We start from the raw sequence: 18547 nt of genomic DNA on the forward strand, positions 1-18547 counted from the left end.
TCCCAAGACAGAAGGTGAATGTCAATTTGAATAATTAAAGGCCTGATTAAGGAACACTTTCCCAGGTCTGCTGGTGTTTGCCAGTAGCAGAGCAGTAACCTCACCCACCACCACGCCATTTGACAAAGCCATTAGCTACACTGAGACAGCCTACCAACAGCTTCCTGGGAAATGGCCATTGGAACAGGAGGCTCCATGGCCTGTGAAAAGGCTGACCTGTAGTCACCACATCATTGCTCCGGGAGGTTTTCCTGTTCGATAATTGGAGCTTGCTTGGCCCCGAAAAGAAAACAATTCTGCCAAACCAGAGAATGTACCTTAAAATGCCTTAGATTTCTCTTGTTGAATCAGCAACTTCTGCTTCCAGTGGTATAACTGTCAAGGCTGCAGAGCTGTTGGTGCTCTAACTGAATTGGCAGTGTGAAAGATTTAGGAGAGAGTGAAGACTCCAGATGCTGGAGACCAGAGTCAAAACATATTGTGCTGAAAAGCACAGACGATCAGGTTGCATCCAAGGAGCAGGAAAGTCGATGTTTTGAGCATAAGCTCTTCATCAGGAATGTGGGCCCACATTTCCAGCACAACACCTTTTGACTCTGAATGTGAAAGGTCTACCCACCTTCCCCAATTGGTCAACTTCCCAAATAAAAAAAAATGTCCTGCTCTTCTTAGAAGATCTCTCTCTCTTGTTTTGTATTCTTTTGACTCTATGCAATTATTAGGTAATCTAATTGAGTTGTTTAAAATGATAAAAAACAAGGATAAACATTGGAACAGAAAAACTATTTCCTTTGATGGGACAGTCCAGAACAAGGGGATACCATCTTAAAATTAGAACACGTCCTTTCAGAAATGAAATTGGAAAGCACTTTTGCTCACAGAGGGTGCTGGAGAGGTAACTCTTACTTCATCAAAAGGCTATAGATTCTAGGGCCAGATCTGAGGTGTTCAAGTTGAGTGATCCTTTGCATTATAATGGAATAGCGTAGGTTAGATGTGCTTCAGATTGGTTTCACAGATCAGTGCAACATCGAGAGCCAAAGAGCCTGTTCAGCGCTGTAATATTCTATGTTCTAAGGCTATTAGAAACACTGACAAGCAATGCAGACTAACCACGTGGATACCTGTTATTTGTTGTAAGGCCGACATGACATAATTGACTACATCGAAGAATGTGGTGCTGGAAACGCACAGCCAGTCAGTCAGCATCCGAGGAGCAGGAGGGTCAATGTTTCGAGCTTTTCCTGATGAAGCGCTTATGCTTGAAATGTCAACTCTCCTGCTCCTCGTATGCTGCCTGACTGGTTTGCTTTTCCAGCACCACACTCTTTGACTCTGATCTCAAGCATCTGCAGTCCTCACTTTCTTGTAATTGACTACATGGCAAAGTCGAACAGAGTCGACAAGCAACAATACATCCCTGCCCAATTAGCTCAATGTATTCTATGCTTGCTTTAAACAGAAGGCCAGTGAAACGATGTTACCTTTCCTAACAGCCTCATATGCACCTGTACCCATGGTCACCACCATAGATGTGAGATCGGCCTTTTTGAGAATGAACCCATGGAAAGGGACTGGCACAGATGGAGTCCTGGCCGCGTACTCATATCCTGTGTGAACCAATTGGCAGGAGTATTCACAAACCATCTTTAACCTCTCCTTACTTTGATCTGAAGACCCCACCAAGATGGCCATCACCATCCCGGTGCCAAAGAAAAATCACATAGCGTTCCTCAATGACTACTGCCTGGTGGCTCTGACCTCCATAATTATGAAGTGCTTTGCGAGGTAGTCATGGCTCACATCAATTCTAGCCCCCCAGATGGCCTTGATCCTTTGCAATTCACCTCCTGGCAGAATAGTTCCATGGCAGGTGCCATCTTCCTGGCTCTACACTCATCCCTGGAACATTTGGATAACAAGGAAATCTACATCAGGCTCCTATTTATTGACTGCAGCTCCATCTTCAACACCATAATTTCAAAGAAACTCATCTCCAAACACTGAACATTATATCTTAGCTCCCCTCTCTGTAACTGGATCTTCAACTTCCTGACCCATTGGCCACAATCAGTAAGAATAGGCCATAACACCTCCTCAACGATAAACCTCAACGTTGGTGCCCCACAAGGTTGTATATTCAGCCCTATTGTGTACTCCTTATACACTTATGACTATGTGTTCAAATTCCACCCAACTCCATTTGTCGGTTTGCTGATGACACCATCATTGTAGGTTGGATCTCAAGATAGAGTACAGAAAAAAGATTGAGTGCTTAAAGGCATGGTGTAAAGACAACAATATCTCCATCAACATCAACATAATTAAGGAGCTAGTCATTTAGGAAGCAGAGTGGAGGGCATGCTCATGTCTGCATCAATGGTGTTGAGGTGGAGATGGCCGAGAGTATCAAGTTCCTGAGAGTGATGATCATCAACAATCTGTCCTGGTCCTCACACATGGACGCAATGGTCAAGAAAGCACAACAACACCTCTACTGCTTCAGGAGGCGAAGGAAATTTGGCAGGTCTTCCCAATTTTTATTGATGCACCAAAGAAAGTATCACAGCATGATATGACAACTGCTCTTCCAAAGGCTGCAAGAAATTAGAGAATCATGAACACAGCCCAATCATTATGCAAACCAGCCTTCCATCTATTGATTCCATCTGTACTTCCTGCTGCCTAGGGGAAGCAACCAGTATAATCAAAGACCCTTCCCATCCCGATCATGCTCTCTTCCGCACTCTTCCGTCAGACAGAAAATATAACATTTTGATAAACACATATCAACAGATTCAAGAGCAGCTTTTTCTGTGCAGATTTTGAATGGATTGGCATCACTCTATATCGCAAACCAGTCAACTGAGCTGACCACAATCTCCACATATAAATAGGTGAGTGCTTTTCATATGCATCATCTAATTGGTATCACATCCTGAAGCAGATTTGCATTTATTTCATGAAAAAACAAGAAACTGGAAATCTGAAGCAAAACAGAAATTGCTGGAGAGTTAATGCTTGTTTTCTCTGCACAGATGTTGCCAGATCTGCTGAATTTCTCCAGCAATTTCCATTTTTGTTGTAGTTATTCATAACTATCCCTGGCAGAGGGCTGAACAGCACCATCTTGTGGGGAGCCCACGGTATTTTCAGCAAAAAACTGCGTTGTTTCATAACGTGCAATACAATGATATACAGTATTTCTTAAAGATGTTTCTCCCGGCTAATCTTTAACCTAACGTAAATTTATTAGTACACAGCTGAAGCCTGAAGTGAGATAAGCATTAATTTGTTGCAGAAGTAGAGAATGAAGGATATGCACATAAAAACATAGGATTAAAAGTGGACTATATAACCCTTTGAGCCTGAAACCCTGTTCTGTAGAAGGATCACTGGACTTGAAACATTAACTGTTTTAGCTAGTATTGTTTTTTATTACAATAACGTTTTTTTTTCTCTAGAATTTGGCTGCAACAAAATTCGATGTCCATTCTAGAAAAGGGCTTCTGATACACTCTGAGCTTCCTGAATTAATTATTTCCTATCTGATGTCAAAACATTTAACGTCATTATTCCTTTCATTTGAGTTTTTTTGGCCCTTTTCCTAAAAAGGACTATTGCTGCTCAAGACATCTCCCTCCTGTACCTCCAAACCCAGAATTTTGATGCATTTAGTGATCAGAAAGGAGGTATATTTATTGTAAGTTGGAGATATCAACATTAAACAAAATTAAAAATTAATAACAATATTAAAACTACAAAATAAAAAGAACTTTTGAAAAAAAATCATTACATCTTTAGAAGACTGCCCGGGTCAGCTGGAGGACTCGAGACACCAACAGCGCGATCTCCATGGCAACGATCAACGGTTTGCGCACTTTGCATCAGAAAATCTTCCATAAATCATCAAATCAACAAATCGCGAGTCGTTTTTTACAATCCGCTCGTTCGTCTTCGCAGGTTGACGGTGTAAATTAAATTTAAACACAACAAGACATTGATCCGTTTGCGTTCCGTTGCCTTGGTAACGTGGCCTTCCTCATCGGGCGTCCGCGAGAGGGAGAAAACGCATCAACCATCCAGAAAACGGCGGAAACGGGCAACCTGCATTGCCTCAGAGGCCCCTGTTGGAAGGCTCCCTTCTTCGTGTGGAAATTTAAAATAATTAATTTTCGAAGAAATGGACGCAACCAAAAAGCCGCTTCGGATTTCCCCAGAGCTCGGGGTCTACGCGGAGAAACATGGAATATTTCAGACCCTGCAGGTGAACAGCGCCAAAGTTTATCATGTACTGTTACTTTTAAGTCATTATAGAGCTTATAACTACTTTTATTTGTCTTCTGTTAAAACTTTTATTCTTGTTCTGTTCGGATAATTTGGCGTTTCAGTGAACATTAAGAAGTCGACTTCAAATATCACTCCTTTTTAGTTTAGTTCCATCTTGACGTAAGTCTCTTCTGAAAATAAATTAACTTCTTGTGTTTGAAAGGATTGGCGATCAGTGCCTCTCTTTTGATCACCAGTCTCATTCGTTTAACAGCCGTAGACATTTTTTTTCGGGTCGGATCACAATGGCTGTCTAAATGTCTAAAATAGGGAGATAGAGGAAAGCAATTATTTTCTGCAGATTGCTTTTGAACCTAAGATTTACAAATTCGCCCGTTTCTGACTCAACCCATCTCATTCCCAATTGTCATCCTAACCATTAGCTCCCACCCTTCAACCTTACAACAAACTCTCAACCCTAATTCTAACCATTAACTCCTGTTACTAACCTTTGCCGATAAATTTCCGATCCCAAGAACCGACTGTAATTCGCAGTTGTTAATAAAGTGGTATAGATATTCTCTGATCAATCTGTGCACTGTTGTTATTACTCAACTCTGGAGCAGCTGAGACTTAAACCTGGGTCTCTTGGTTTAAGGCTGCACCACACTGATCTTGATAAGGTGGTCCAGGGTTGGATGTTATGTCATTGGATGAAGGATGTGAAATTCTCACTATTGGAGATAGCAAAATGGAAGCATGAGTGTGTTGCCTGTGACCTTTGGTATCAATGCAGCACAACCTGTCAAGGAGGGCAATCATGAAAATACTCTGTGAGCCTTTGAGACAGGTTTGTTTATGCTTTCCTATTATATAGCTCCACCAGTTCAGCTAATGACCATTTTCCAAATTTTGGACAAAGCTAGTCCATTGGAGGAATTGCACACCAGTGCAAGCATTAACTAAAGCACCCATGAACAAATATGCAGATAATATTGAATAACCTTTGGTGTGTCAAAGACTCTGAAAGTTTTGCAGCATGCTGCCAAATGGGGATTCTCATCCGACTCACTTGCCCTCCAGTAGGCTGTTACTTGTCCTTTACTTGTTCTGAAGAAGCGTCACTGGGCCCGAAATATTAACTCTGCTTTTTGTCCACAAAAACCTGCTGGGTTTTTCCAGTAATTTCTGCTTTTGTTTCTGATTTCCAGCATCCACAGTTCTTTCAACTTTTTATTCTTTATCTCTGATCTAGCTGCAGCTTAGACATTCCCGATGACATAACATAAGCTGATATCAATTCTTTGCAGTCTCTAATGTACATGTAATGGCAATATTTAAATTCCTGGCTGAGTGTCAGAAGAGATGGGGCCTGTTCATTGATGCTGCGCTATTCCTTTTTGTCTGGGCCAATGGCAAGGCAAGTGGCAGTTTATGGCTGTCTGAAATCAGAAGGTTGGGATAAGGCAAGTGGGTGACTGAGAAAATAAGAGGTGCAGTTTGCTCATAATGCCAGATAGCAAGATTTGAGTGAGTTGGAAGTTGAGAAGGGGCATATAGCAGGAATGTAATATCATCCTCTGTGTTCTCAGAAATTCTAGATGTCCTGGAATGTGTTGCAGTCTTGCTCATGTCGACATCTTCTTCATTGGAAGAGGTGAAGATTTCCTTTTCTATGCCGAGTTAAAAATCACACAACACCAGGTTATAGTCCAACAGGTTTAATTGGAAGCACACTAGCTTTCGGAGCGACGCTCCTTCATCAGGTGATTGCCACAATCACCTGATGAAGGAGCGTCGCTCCGAAAGCTAGTGTGCTTCCAATTAAACCTGTTGGACTATAACCTGGTATTGTGTGATTTTTAACTTTGTACACCCCAGTCCAACACCGGCATCTCCGAATCATGACTACTTTTCTATGCCAGTTTTCTATTCTGCCCCCCTTCTATTTTGTGCCACCCTTTGCAAGAGAAATGCAAGAATGTTAGTGACTGTTTAGTCTCTTTGGGTTTCGTGCCTCCCATAGCTGTAACACTGGAGATTTGTGGAGACAGTGAGAGCTGGGTGGGAGGCTGGTTGCAAGATGTATCTGTGAGACAGTGTGTTAGAATATCTAGATAGTAGGAGTGAGAGCTTACTGTCAATGTTGTGTGAGTGTGAATGCTTTGCTTTGTGCAGCAGGAGAGGCTGATGGAACAATGGTTAGAAGATTCATATGAAAGTGCAATTACTAACCTTGGCCATCTGCATGAAGTCATTTGACTTACAGTCATTGAGTCATAGAGATATACAGCATGGAAAAATACCTTCCAGTCCAACCCGTCCATGTCAATCAGTTTTCTAACCTAATCTAGTCCCATTTGCCAGCATTTGGTCCATATCTCTCTAAACCCTTCCTATTCATATACCCATCCTTTTAAATGCTGTAATTGTATCAGCCTCCACCACTTCCTCTGGTAGCTCATTTCATACACGCACCAACCTCTGTGGGAAAACGTTGCCCCTTAGGTCTCTTTTATAACTTTCCCTGCTCACCCTGAACTTATGCCCTCTAGTTCTGGACTCTTTTCGATGCTCCTCTCAAAATTTTATAAACCTCTAAGATCACCTCTCAGCCTCTGATGCTCCAGGGAAAACAGCCTTTCTGTGGCATTGCTCCTGATGCTCCTAGTTGCTTGCCCCCAATCACTTTTGCAGGTTGTCCTCGAGATCCTCCTGGCCCCAGTGGAATCATTGTCTTTCCTCCTGTCCACCTCCAACTCCACATTTGTAGAATGTTTTCTCTTCCCACTGATCCATTTTCCTTGTTTTAAATTGTTGTTAGTACTGAATATTATAATAATAATCAATACACTCCTGTATTGGACTGCAGCTTTTCTTTTGAGAGGCAGACTGCTTTTATGAAAAGAAGGCTAGTTGCACCACATATGTTTAGGTATGGTGCTCAGTCCCCTACTGAGCAGACAAACAATGAGCTGTGCAGCAAGTGCTTTGTCTTAGGCACAAGAATGTGAAGGACAGTATGAAATTTAAGTGGTACCCATCTCCATCAATGGACATGTGTAGGCAGTCGATTCCAATGCCCAAAAAATGGGGTTAACCAATTTTTAGCCCATTGTGACATGATTTTTGATACACATCAACTGTGTTTGCCAATTGTATAACAGTCAAAACACAGTTGGATAAGTGGAAAATTCATTGAAAGATGTGAAGCTGTGATTCATTTTTCATGGTTGACACTACCAAAATGAATCTGACCTGAACCCTGAGGGGAAACCTGAGTAATCTGTTCTTGTTAACTTCCAGGCAGAGTCAGTAGCAGAGTATTTCCATTTTATATCAACTGATTTTCTGTAATTAAATTGTTCAAGATTATAATTTTGAGTAGAATAAAAGATGCACAATGCATAAAAAGTATGGCAAAAAATATGATTTAGCATTTTGGATAGTTCCAGTGAAGCATTCTATGCTTGAAAGAGGGACTCAGTCCAATTGGTTTTGCTATAGTTACAGTTCGTTTGATCATCATGCTTATGTTTAGAAGAAAACGTGGAATGGAAACGATCTTTGAACCAACTAAATCTAATGTATTCACAGATCACTTTGTGGTAGAAATGACAATGACCCATTATTGTATGATATTTATCAAACATAACTGATCATGATATGATACCAAGGAATATAGGAAATTGAACTCATAGGTGAGGTCATTTTATGTTAATGTAAGAATTTTATTGTACAACAAAATATTAAATGTTTTATTTAAAGAAAATTGACTGAGGTAAATATAATGTATCCTTAAACCGATCAATTATCTGAGTATCAAAATGATTATCTGAGGATTTTAGGACTAAAGAGTTTGTTGTTGAGCTAGTCATGGACTGTGGAAAGAGTTAAATAGATATTTTTATTCCAAACTTTCAAATGTTATGCTTTAGGGGGCAGCAGTTGATAGATACAGACAAAGTATTCCATCTGATTATGGAGGCAAAGATTAAGGCTTGTCAGGAATGAAATTAGGAAATACTGCATGAAAACGCTGGTAGAAGTTCAAAACTCTGTTCCATACAACAATTGATGTTAGATCAATCATCTAATTGATGTTGGATCAGATGTTAATTTCAAATGTTAGACTGATAGATTTTTGTTAACCAAAGGTATAAAGGGTAAAGTCAAACCAAGGGCAGATTGGTCACAGATTAGCCATGATGATGGAACTAGCCAAATGCCCCAGTCCTGTTCTTACGCTTTTATGATTAAAGATTTAAATGTCCAATTTTCAGTGCCTGCCTCTTAGGTCAACACACGTGCAATATCATTCCCAGTGTGGAAGCAGGCTTTTCATGTTTAAAAAAACAAATCAACAAAGGATGTTATCTGTTGTTTTCATATCTGTAAGGAAGTATCTTTACTTAACGGCTCTCATGACACTTCAAGTGTGAAATTACCACTGAAATTCATAAATTTGATTACTGTCAGTGTTTTTTTGTGAAATTTGACTTGAAAAGTTTTGTTTATTTGACTTGTACATTAAAAATTATCTTTTTTAGCACATTTAATAAGCAACATTTTCCTTACTAAGTATCTCACAGAAATCTTTGTATACGATGGATCAAATTTATTTGAGCTCATAGTTATATGAAGCAGTTAATAAGATTTTTGCATTTGTAGCAGTTGGAGGTTGGCTAGAGAATACTTGAGATAATGAAACTAGAATTATTTAAGACATAATTAGATGCTTTTGTAAGAAGCTCATTATAGGGTGATCTTCAGGTAAGGAAGATGGACTGACAGATCCTCTTATTTAGAGTCTATCTTGTGATCTTAGGAGAGAATGCATAATTAATTGAATCTATTTATTCCAAAATTGGTTTAATTTTAAATCTTTTTCGGTTTGCATTGTACTTTTAGCGAATTCCTACATAGTATATATGTACATACAATACTAATATTGCATATGTGAGGATTATCAACAGTGAGTGTAATCTCATTATTAATTTTTGTATTAATTCATTCTTTCAGAGAATGCTACAGTGTCTGCTTGTGGATAAACCTACTGATCCCATTCAGTATATGATAGATCATCTTAAAAGAGAAAACGATGAAGGTGAGAATGCTTTTTCACCTTGGTGGAAGTTTAAGTGCTTTGCTGAATTGTTTTTCAGGCTTTTAAAAAATTCTGGTGCAAAACTAATTGTATTCTGACAGTTGCAAGCTTCAGAAAGTCTTCTGAAAGAGGAGTCTAAAATGACTAGTTAATCATTGTTTTGCGTTCTGGATTTTTTTGGATCAAGCGAAGTTCAATCTCTTGATTGAAGATGTCTTGAAATGGAACATGAAATCATTCCTGTATAAATCATTAGGTCACTTTGTTCAACTATCCAATGGTTCTAGTTCTAATGTTATTGAAAACAGCACTTATTCTGGATTATTCTGAATCTCTATTAAGATTCATTATTACCAAAGGAATAAAAGATCACCAGGTTTCTCCCCAAATGTAGACTTGAAGTTAAAATCAGATCAAACATGATCTTATTGAATAGTGGAGCAGGCTCAATGGACCAAATGGTCTATTTTTGTTCCCTGTTTATGTTTGTCTGCACGGGCTCTCTAAATACCATTATAACTTAGTTTTTTCTGAATATTCTTGCTATTTAAATAATCTAATGTCCTTTGAATGCATCAATTGAATCTGCCTCCCACACCTTCCTAGGCAGTGCATTCCAGCCCATGACTATTCACTGGGTGAAAAAGCTTTTTCTCTTATCACATTTTAGTTTTTGCAAATTACTTTATATCTGTGTGGTCTTGTTACTCATGCCCCTATTAATAATCCTCAGATACTGATTGCTTTATTAAAAACTCATTGTACTTGTCCTGCTACCTTTAGTGACATGTGCACATATACATCCAGGTTCCACTGGTCCTGCATACTCTTCATGGTAGTACCCTTTACTTTTTACTGTGTTTGTATGTTCTTTAAGAGTATATCACTTTGCTTTTCTCCGCATTGAACTCCATCTGTCATCTATCTGCTCAGTCAATGTCCTTTGTAGGTTTACACCAACCTCTTCACAGTTTGCAATGCTTCCAGCTCTTGTTTAATCAATAGACTTTGAAATGAACTCTTGCACACAACAGTTTAGACCATTTATATATCAGGAAAAGCAAGGGTTGTGAAACTAACCCTTGGGGAACTCTTCTACAAACCTTCCTCCAGCTCAAACAATATTTACTAATCATTAATAGACATAGACTTCACCTGGTGAAGGATCCGTGCTCTGAAATCTTGATTTTAGATAAACCTGTTGGACTATAACCTGATGTCATGTGATTTCTGACTTTCGCCACCCCAGTCGAACACCAACATCTCCACATCAGGTTAAACATTACTCTAGTTGGTATTTGGCATCTAATTTTGTGTCCATGCTGCTATTGTCTCATTAACTCCGTGAACTATAGCTTTTGCTCACATGGGTGTCACTGTATCAAATGCCTTTTGAAGTCCATGTACATCATATAATCAGCATCATCCTTACCGACACTCTTCTTCTCTCTGGCCTTTTAAAAACTACAGCAGTTTAGTTGAACATGTATTTGCCATTAAGAAATTCATGCTGGCTGTCCCTAATTAACCAACATTTTCTATAGGACTATTAATTCTATCCCAAACAATTGTTTCATGTAGTTTCCTCACTACTGAAATTCAACTGACTTGTCTGAAATTGCTGGGCTTATCCTTACAACCTTCTTCTGTAAAAGGATGTTACATTTGCAAATCTGCAGTCCTCTGGCATCACCCCTGAGTCCAGGAAACGTTAAAAGATTATTGCCAGTGCCTTTGCAATTTTCACTCTCTCACTTCCTTCAATATCCTTGGATATACTTCATTCAGTCCTGGTTTATGAACTTTAAGTACTGGCAACTTATCCAATATGTCCTTGTCAATGTTAACCTCTGTGGTGACAATTTCTTTCTCAGTCGTAGTGTCCCTAGCAGAAATTCCTTCCTTAGTAAAACCAGGTGCAAAATATCCATTTAACACCTTAGATATGCTCCCAGCCTCCATGCATAAATCCCTTTTTTGGTCTCTAATCAATCTTGCTCCTCTTTTTAACCACTGTTTTTTTATGTTAAACTGCCTGTAGAGGTCTTTTGAGATTCCCCTTTATGTTATATACTAATCTTTATTTATAATCCCTATTTTTCTACCTTCCTTCTGTATTCACCTTAGTTCTCAGTTGTATTTTCAACCTGATACCTATTGTACGCAAACTTGTTCTTCATTATTTTAATCCCTATCGCCTTTTTAATCCAGAAAGCTCTGTTTGTTTGCCCTATCTTTACCTTCTGAGGGAATATACCACAATTCGAGGTCTTGTTTTGGTGATCTAAAATAATAATTTCAACACTTTTGAAAATTTTGTTAGAACTGGCTCTATGTAGTTTATATATTTGCTTCAGATTATATTTCAGAGTTTTATCTTAAAACCGATGATGGTACTACTTGGGTACCTATGCACAAGTGCTGTGATACTTGTATCATCGACAGCCACCTATAAGTTTCCAGAAAACTGCAGGTTGGCTGACGTGGTACTATTATTTGAGAAAGTTGGGAAGGTAAATCCAGGAAGCTGTAGACGGGTGAGTCTGACATCAGTGATGGGTAAGTAGTTGGAGGGATTCTGAGGGATAGGATTTATATGTATTTGGAAAGGCAAGGACTGATTACGGATAGTCAGCAAAGCTTTGTGCATGGGAAATAGTGCTGAAGAAGGGCTTATGCCCGAAACGTCGATTCTCCTGTTCCTTGGATGCTGCCTGACCTGCTGCGCTTTTCCAGCAACACATTTTCAGCTCTGATCTCCAGCATCTGCAGTCCTCACTTTCTCCATGGGAAATAGTGTCTCACTAACTTGATTGAGACTTTTAAAGAGGTGACAAAGAAGATTGATGAAGGCAGAGTGGTGGATGTTATCTATATGGATTCAGCAATGTGGTTGACAAGGTTCTGCATGGTAGACTGATTAGAAGGTTAGATCACATGGAATCCAGGGAGAGCTCACCATTTGGATACAAAATTGGCTTGAAAGTAGGAGACAGAGGGTGGTGGTGGAGGGTTGCCTTTCGGACTGGATGGCTGTGACCGGTGGTGTGCCATAAGGATTGGTGCTAGGTTCGCTGCTTTTTATCATTAATATAAATGATTTGGATGTGAATACAGGAGGTATGGTTAATAAGTTGCAGATGACACCAAAATAGGTGGTGTAGTACACAGTGAAGAAGGTTATCTCGGAGTACTACAAGACCTTGATCAGATGGGCCGAGGAGTGGCAGATGGAGTTTAATTTAGATAAATGTGAGGTGTTTCATTTTGGTAAGGCAAATCAGGGCAGAACGTACAGAGTTAAAGATAGGGGCCTGGAGAATGCTGTTGAATGAAGAGACCTAGGGGTGCAGGTGCATAGTTCCTTGAAAGTGGAGTCACAGATAGACAGGATAATGCAGAAGGCATTTGGAACAATTGCCTTTATTGATCAATGCATTGAGTATAGAAGTTGGGACGTCATGTTGCGGCTAAACAGGATGTTGGTTAGACCACTTTTGGAATACTGCATTCACTTCTGGTCTCTCTGCTATAGGGCAAATGTTGTTAAACTTGAAAAAGGTTCAGAAAAAATTTGCAAGAATGTTGCAGGGTTGAACGTTTGAGCTACAGGGAGGGGCTCAATGTGCTGGAACTATTTTTTCCCTAGAGCATCAGAAGCTGAGGGGTGACCTTGTAGAGGTTCATGAAATCATGAGAGCATGAATAATTGAATAGCCGAGGTCTTTTTCCTTGGTTAGGGGAGTCCAAAACTAGAGGGCATAGGTTTAAGTTGAAAGGGGATAGATTTAAAAGGGACCTAAGTGGCATCTTTTTCACGCAGCAAGAGGTGCGTGTATGTTATGAGCTGCTGGAGGAAGTGGTGAAGGCTGGTACAATTACAACATTTAAAAGGCATCTGACTGGATACTTGAATAGGATGAGTTTAGAGGGCCAATGGCAAATGGGACTAGATTAATTGAGAATATCTGGTCGGTATGGATAAGTTGGACCGAAAGGTCTGTTTCCATGCTATATGACTCTGAGTGGAACAGCTGTGTACAAAATTAGTGACTAACTGAGAACTGTGGTTGCAGTCTTGTCAGTTAGAAATCTACAAGGGAAGTAATCCAATTATAGAATGATTTCGTTCCCTTTTATTGAAAAAATATGACCTAGGGCAACTATAGCTTTTTTTTTGTACGGAATAAACAATTACAATAGCCCAAGGCAGTCCTTCTCCCAAACAAGGGTTTGACCTCGTGTTAATAATAGAATAATTCTGCTTTTCACTGATCCCTTAACTGAAGAATCTTGAGTATAAAGGCTTGATTCACCTGAGAATTTATTCTTATAGATGAGATTAGACAATCCTCAGAAGAGCCATGTCTGCCAAAGAAATATTTGCTTTGAAGTACTTTGAAAGAAATTTACAGATGATGGCGCTAGAGCTTGTTTTGTACTAATTGTACTGAGTTTAAATAATTCATTATTTTCTGTATTTACTTTGAACAGAGAGGAACATATTTACATATTGGATTTAGTTGTATTATTCCTGTGGCACCTGTGTTGATTGTAAAATAGATTTCAAGATTTTGCGGAGCCATTAGAACTTATGCTTCAAAGTTCTCTATTGCTTTTGATACGTTTGGAGAGTGTTACTGTGGTGAATACTATCACAGTTAAGTCTTCAGTTGTGCATGATTGTATAGGGTATCATCTTTTTGAAAAATAGTTACACATATGTCCAAGTAGAGATAATCAAATTTGGGTAGAGCTCTATTCAAACAGAGCTAAATTCTGTGACTTTGGTAAAATTATTGGCTAGATCCTGACATTTAGACTTGTTGTGACCTTCAAGTTTCCCATTAAGTGTGGAATTTAATCTTAATCAAGCCAAATTATAAAATCACATCATGCAAATCACCAATTAGTCTGCAATCTATTTTTGTTGTATTTTATTGAGACAAGTTCTTTTGCTTTCACTCCCACAAAACATGCTTTTTAATTCAACTTTATTTTATCTTCTACATGATTTTTTTGTTGTATAAATAATCCCTCCAGAAACACTACTTTTGAAGTTTTCTTTAAAATGTTGGAAAGGCATATATATAAAAAAGTGAGTATTTGGGAAACCTGATGATATAAAAGAATTAACATTAGAAAATGAAATTCAAAATTTAACTTTCAGAACAGTAAAGAATGACTGAAACATTAATAAAGAGGGAAAGTTAGTACAAGAGAAAATTAGCTAGAAATTCAAAAATAATAAGAATTTCTGTAGATGTTTTGAAAAGAATTGTTGACAAAGTGAGCATTAGTCCTATGGAAAGTGAGAAATTAATAGTGGAAAATAAGGAAGCAGCAGATGATTGAACTTTTTTTTCATTCATGTTCACTACAGAGGATACAAATAACATTCAGAAATTGCTATAAATCAAGAAATGAAAGGGAGGGAAGAACTGGGACAATTCACTATTCCTGCTTCATCTCTGTGCTAATAATGGCCCAAACAATCAGTATTCTCATTTCCTGATTCATAAATTGATGTTCCTTTTACTCCAGTCTGATATGTCTTGTCTCCTCTCAGCTATTTAGAAGGGAACAAGATGAATAGCAGGAAACTGCTGGTCAATTAGCTTAACATCTATAATCGAGAGAATGTTTGAAGCTATTATTAAAATAATTTTAGCAGAGCACTTAGAAAAGTTCAAGGTAATCATTCAGAGGCAACATGATTTTGTAAAAGGTAAATCATGTTTATCCAATCTATTAGAGTTCTTTGAAGAAATAATATGTTCTGTGAATGAAGGGGAACCAGTCTAGATACTATACTGGATTTCCAGAGGCATTTGATAAAGTGGTCCATAAGATTGTGGAAAAAGAAGCTCCTGATCTAAAGGGTAACATATCAGAATGGGGAGAAGATTGGCTAATTAACAAGAAACAGAAAATAGGCATAAGTAGGTCATTTACAGGTTGGTATGCTGTAATGAGTGGTGAGCAACAGGGATAAGTGCTGGGGTGTCAACTTTTTCCAATCGATGCAAGTAACTTGGATGAAGGGGCTAAAGGGTGCGATTGTTAAATTTGCTATGAAAATAATTCAGCAAGTTTTCAGGAAGGACATAAGAAAACTATAAAGGGAAGTAAATGTATTAAATGAATAGGCAAAGATCTGACAAAAGAAGTATGATGTGGGAAATAGTGAAATTGTCCATCTTAGCAGGAGGACTGAAAAAGAAACATTATCAAAATATTGAGAGACTGCAGAACCTTGAGATGCAGAGGGATCTGGTTGGCCTGGTGCATGAATCACAAATGGCTAGTATGCAGGTACAGCAAAGAATTAGGAAAGCTAATAGAATGTGATTGTTATTGTGAGGGGAATTAAATACAAATGCAGGGAGGCTATGCTTCAGTTATACATGGCATTTGTGAGACCAGAGCTGGAGTACATTTACAGTATTAGTTTCCTTATTTAAAAAAAAGATGTAAATGAGCTTCAAGCAGTTCAGAAGAGAGTTACTGTTTTGTTTCCTTCCCAGAAAACAGTTTGGCTTCAGTACTTCAGGCCTTGTATTTATCTGAAAACAAATGATTATTTCAAGAAGTTGTAATAATGGAGTATTCCTTTGTTGATGTTGTTTCTGGTTTGTTGACTGACTTATATAAGATCAACTATGATCTTACTGAATGGTAGAGCTGGCTTGAGGGGTTGAGTAGTGTGCTCCTGCTCCTAATTCCTAGGTTTGCATGTTCACCATTTTAAGAGTTCTCAGTCAGTCAGAGCTGCAAGTGGTTGAGCAGAGAAGCAGTCTGCAGATCTCAGGCAAAGAATTGCAAGGCAAAAAGCTGTCAGTGTTCTGGGTTTAAACCTTTACCTCAGAGCTGGTGAAAGGTTTATGCCAGAGTGCCAGCTAGGAACAGAGCAAATAGTCACAGTTGGTAGAAATGGAGTCCAAAAGCAAAAAGTAACTGTAGGGGCTGTCCTGATCTGAGGCTTTGCTGGGGAGCAGTGGAGCTCCAGAAAGAAAATTAAAGATCCCTGAAGGCAATGGTAAATAAACTTTAAATTAATAGCACTTGGAAGAATAGAGATAAAAAGGAGCACCTTGTGTTCACAGAGAATAAGTTTCAGTCTCGTATAAGATTAAATACCATGACTGAAAAAAAAGTGATGAGATGACATGCCCCAGCTTGAATAACAACCAGTAGAAGATTTAATTGGGTATCTTGAGTCATGGTCAAACACAAAAGGAAGAAAGGCATAAGAGAATTATTTCATACTGCCAATGGGAAGACTTTACAGGAAAGGTGGAAATGTTTTCTATCCCTATTATCACCAAAGATCAAAGTCACCAGATGACTGGGGCAGCATAGTGACTCAGTGGTTAGCACTACTGCCTCACAGCACCAGGGACCTGGGTTCAATTCCACCATCGGGTGACTGTCTGTGTTTGCATATTCTCTCTCTGTGTCTGCGTGGGTTTCCTCCAGGTTTTCTGGTTTCCTCCTCAATTCAAAGGTGTGCAGTTGGGTGGATTGGCTATACTAAATTGCCCATAGTGTCCAGGAATGTGCAGGCTAAGTGGATTAGCCTGCAAAATACAGGGTTACAGAGTTGGGATTGGGGGGTGGGGGGAATGGGATATTCTTTGGAGGGTCAGCGAGGACCGAATGGACCAAATGACCTGTTTCCACACTATAGGGATTCTATGATGAAAGAAAACAATGGAAAGGTAGGTGCTGAGAGTGGGAATGAACAACACAACCCACTGGACCTCACTGTTCATCTTGGTGTAAAAATCTGGATACTGCAAGGAGGAAAGTACTTGTTACAACAGAACAGCCATATTTCATGATGTAGATCCTGATGGGGTCAGATGTATCATCTCTAGTTTCTGATAGTTATAGTATAGTTATAGTTATAAAGTAGCCAGTGTAACTTTTATCTATTATGCATTAGACTACATCTTGTTGTTAGTACAAGTGCCTTCTCTTATTAAGACTCACTAATGATTCATTCTCTATCACTCACCTGAACACTCCCTTATTCATATACAAAATAGAACTGAAGGTAGCACTCTGGAACAAACCCAAACTAGCAATGTATGACAGAAAGCTCATATCTGGGGTCTGTTTGGTAGTAGTGCATGGCAGAGGGTTTAGGCACAGTGTAGCACTAAATGTTGTACAGTTATAAATGATCATCCTCACTTCTGAACTTCTGATGGAAGGAAATTCATTTGATAAAACAGCTGAAGGTGATTGGCCTGGGACACTATAACTGAGAAACTCATGCAGTGATATCTTGAGGCTGAGATGATTATCCTCCCACAATCCCAGTCAGCTTTGTGCTTGGTATGAGTCCAACAAGCAGAGAGGACCCCCCTGCCCCCAAAGCTGCTGCTGCCGCCACCCCCGCCGCCCCCCCAAATCCAGTTCTGTTGAGGCTCCTTGCCTCAGTAAAATTCTGACTTCTTGTCATGGAAAGGCACTCTCACTCACCAAACCCGTAATGAAACCAGGAGCTGAGTAACCCTGGCAGATCCTGTACTGAGTGTCAGTGAGCAGGCTACTCCTTTGCAAGTGCTGCTTAATAGATGATCCCTGAGAATGTAATAATTTACCAAATGTTGTGTGCTTCTAATATAAAAGACATTGCTGAGGAATTTTTCACATTGTTGAGTAGATACCAATATTGTAGCTATTATTGGAATAGATTGGCTTAGGGCATAGTTATTTGGAATATAAATCAGTAGCATTACTGAAATGTTGTCAAGATACATAGCCTTTGTAATATCCACTACTTTCAACCATTACTTATATAATTATCCCAGCTGATGTTATCAATGGACAAAACTGAAATCTGGCTTGATAGATCATATGTTGGGTTTTTGTTTGGCTTTCTACAAGGTAGATTTACTTAATGTTAAGTGTGCAATGATGCAGATTTGAGTTTAAGAATAAAACATATATTAATTATACAAAAGAACAAGCCAAACTGTTTATTTATAACCCATGTTTAAAACTTTTGAACAAGACAATGAAAACATGTTTCCATTAATCCCCACAATATTCCATTAGAGTACTCAAATATCAGAGACAGGGTTTGACAGCTGTGGCTTCAATTGGTGAGAATCTGATAGCTTCTTCCTTGATTCCTCATAGAACATAGAACATAGAACA

The 18547-nt window shown here is 38.9% G+C and overlaps 2 protein-coding genes across 3 annotated transcripts in view; one reads left to right on the plus strand and one right to left on the minus strand.

Moving 5' to 3' along the window:
• spaca9 (sperm acrosome associated 9) overlaps positions 1 to 3879 on the minus strand; it is a 46569-nt gene extending 42690 nt beyond the window's left edge. Inside the window, exon 1 of the mRNA XM_043720314.1 lies at positions 3797 to 3879. The gene's annotated coding sequence lies outside the window, so the exon portion shown is untranslated. The remainder of the gene's footprint in view (positions 1 to 3796) is intronic.
• A 294-nt stretch (positions 3880 to 4173) lies between these two features.
• Positions 4174 to 18547, plus strand: part of ak8 (adenylate kinase 8) — a 178116-nt gene continuing 163742 nt past the window's right edge. For both annotated transcript variants that reach the window (XM_043720309.1, XM_043720310.1), the window contains exons 1-2: positions 4174 to 4267; positions 9292 to 9376. In XM_043720309.1, the coding sequence (XP_043576244.1) occupies positions 4184 to 4267; positions 9292 to 9376 (169 nt within the window). In that variant the 5' untranslated portion in view covers positions 4174 to 4183. The remainder of the gene's footprint in view (positions 4268 to 9291; positions 9377 to 18547) is intronic.

Source organism: Chiloscyllium plagiosum, chromosome 30 (assembly GCF_004010195.1).
Source record: "Chiloscyllium plagiosum isolate BGI_BamShark_2017 chromosome 30, ASM401019v2, whole genome shotgun sequence".
In the NCBI taxonomy this organism is placed as follows: domain Eukaryota; kingdom Metazoa; phylum Chordata; class Chondrichthyes; order Orectolobiformes; family Hemiscylliidae; genus Chiloscyllium; species Chiloscyllium plagiosum.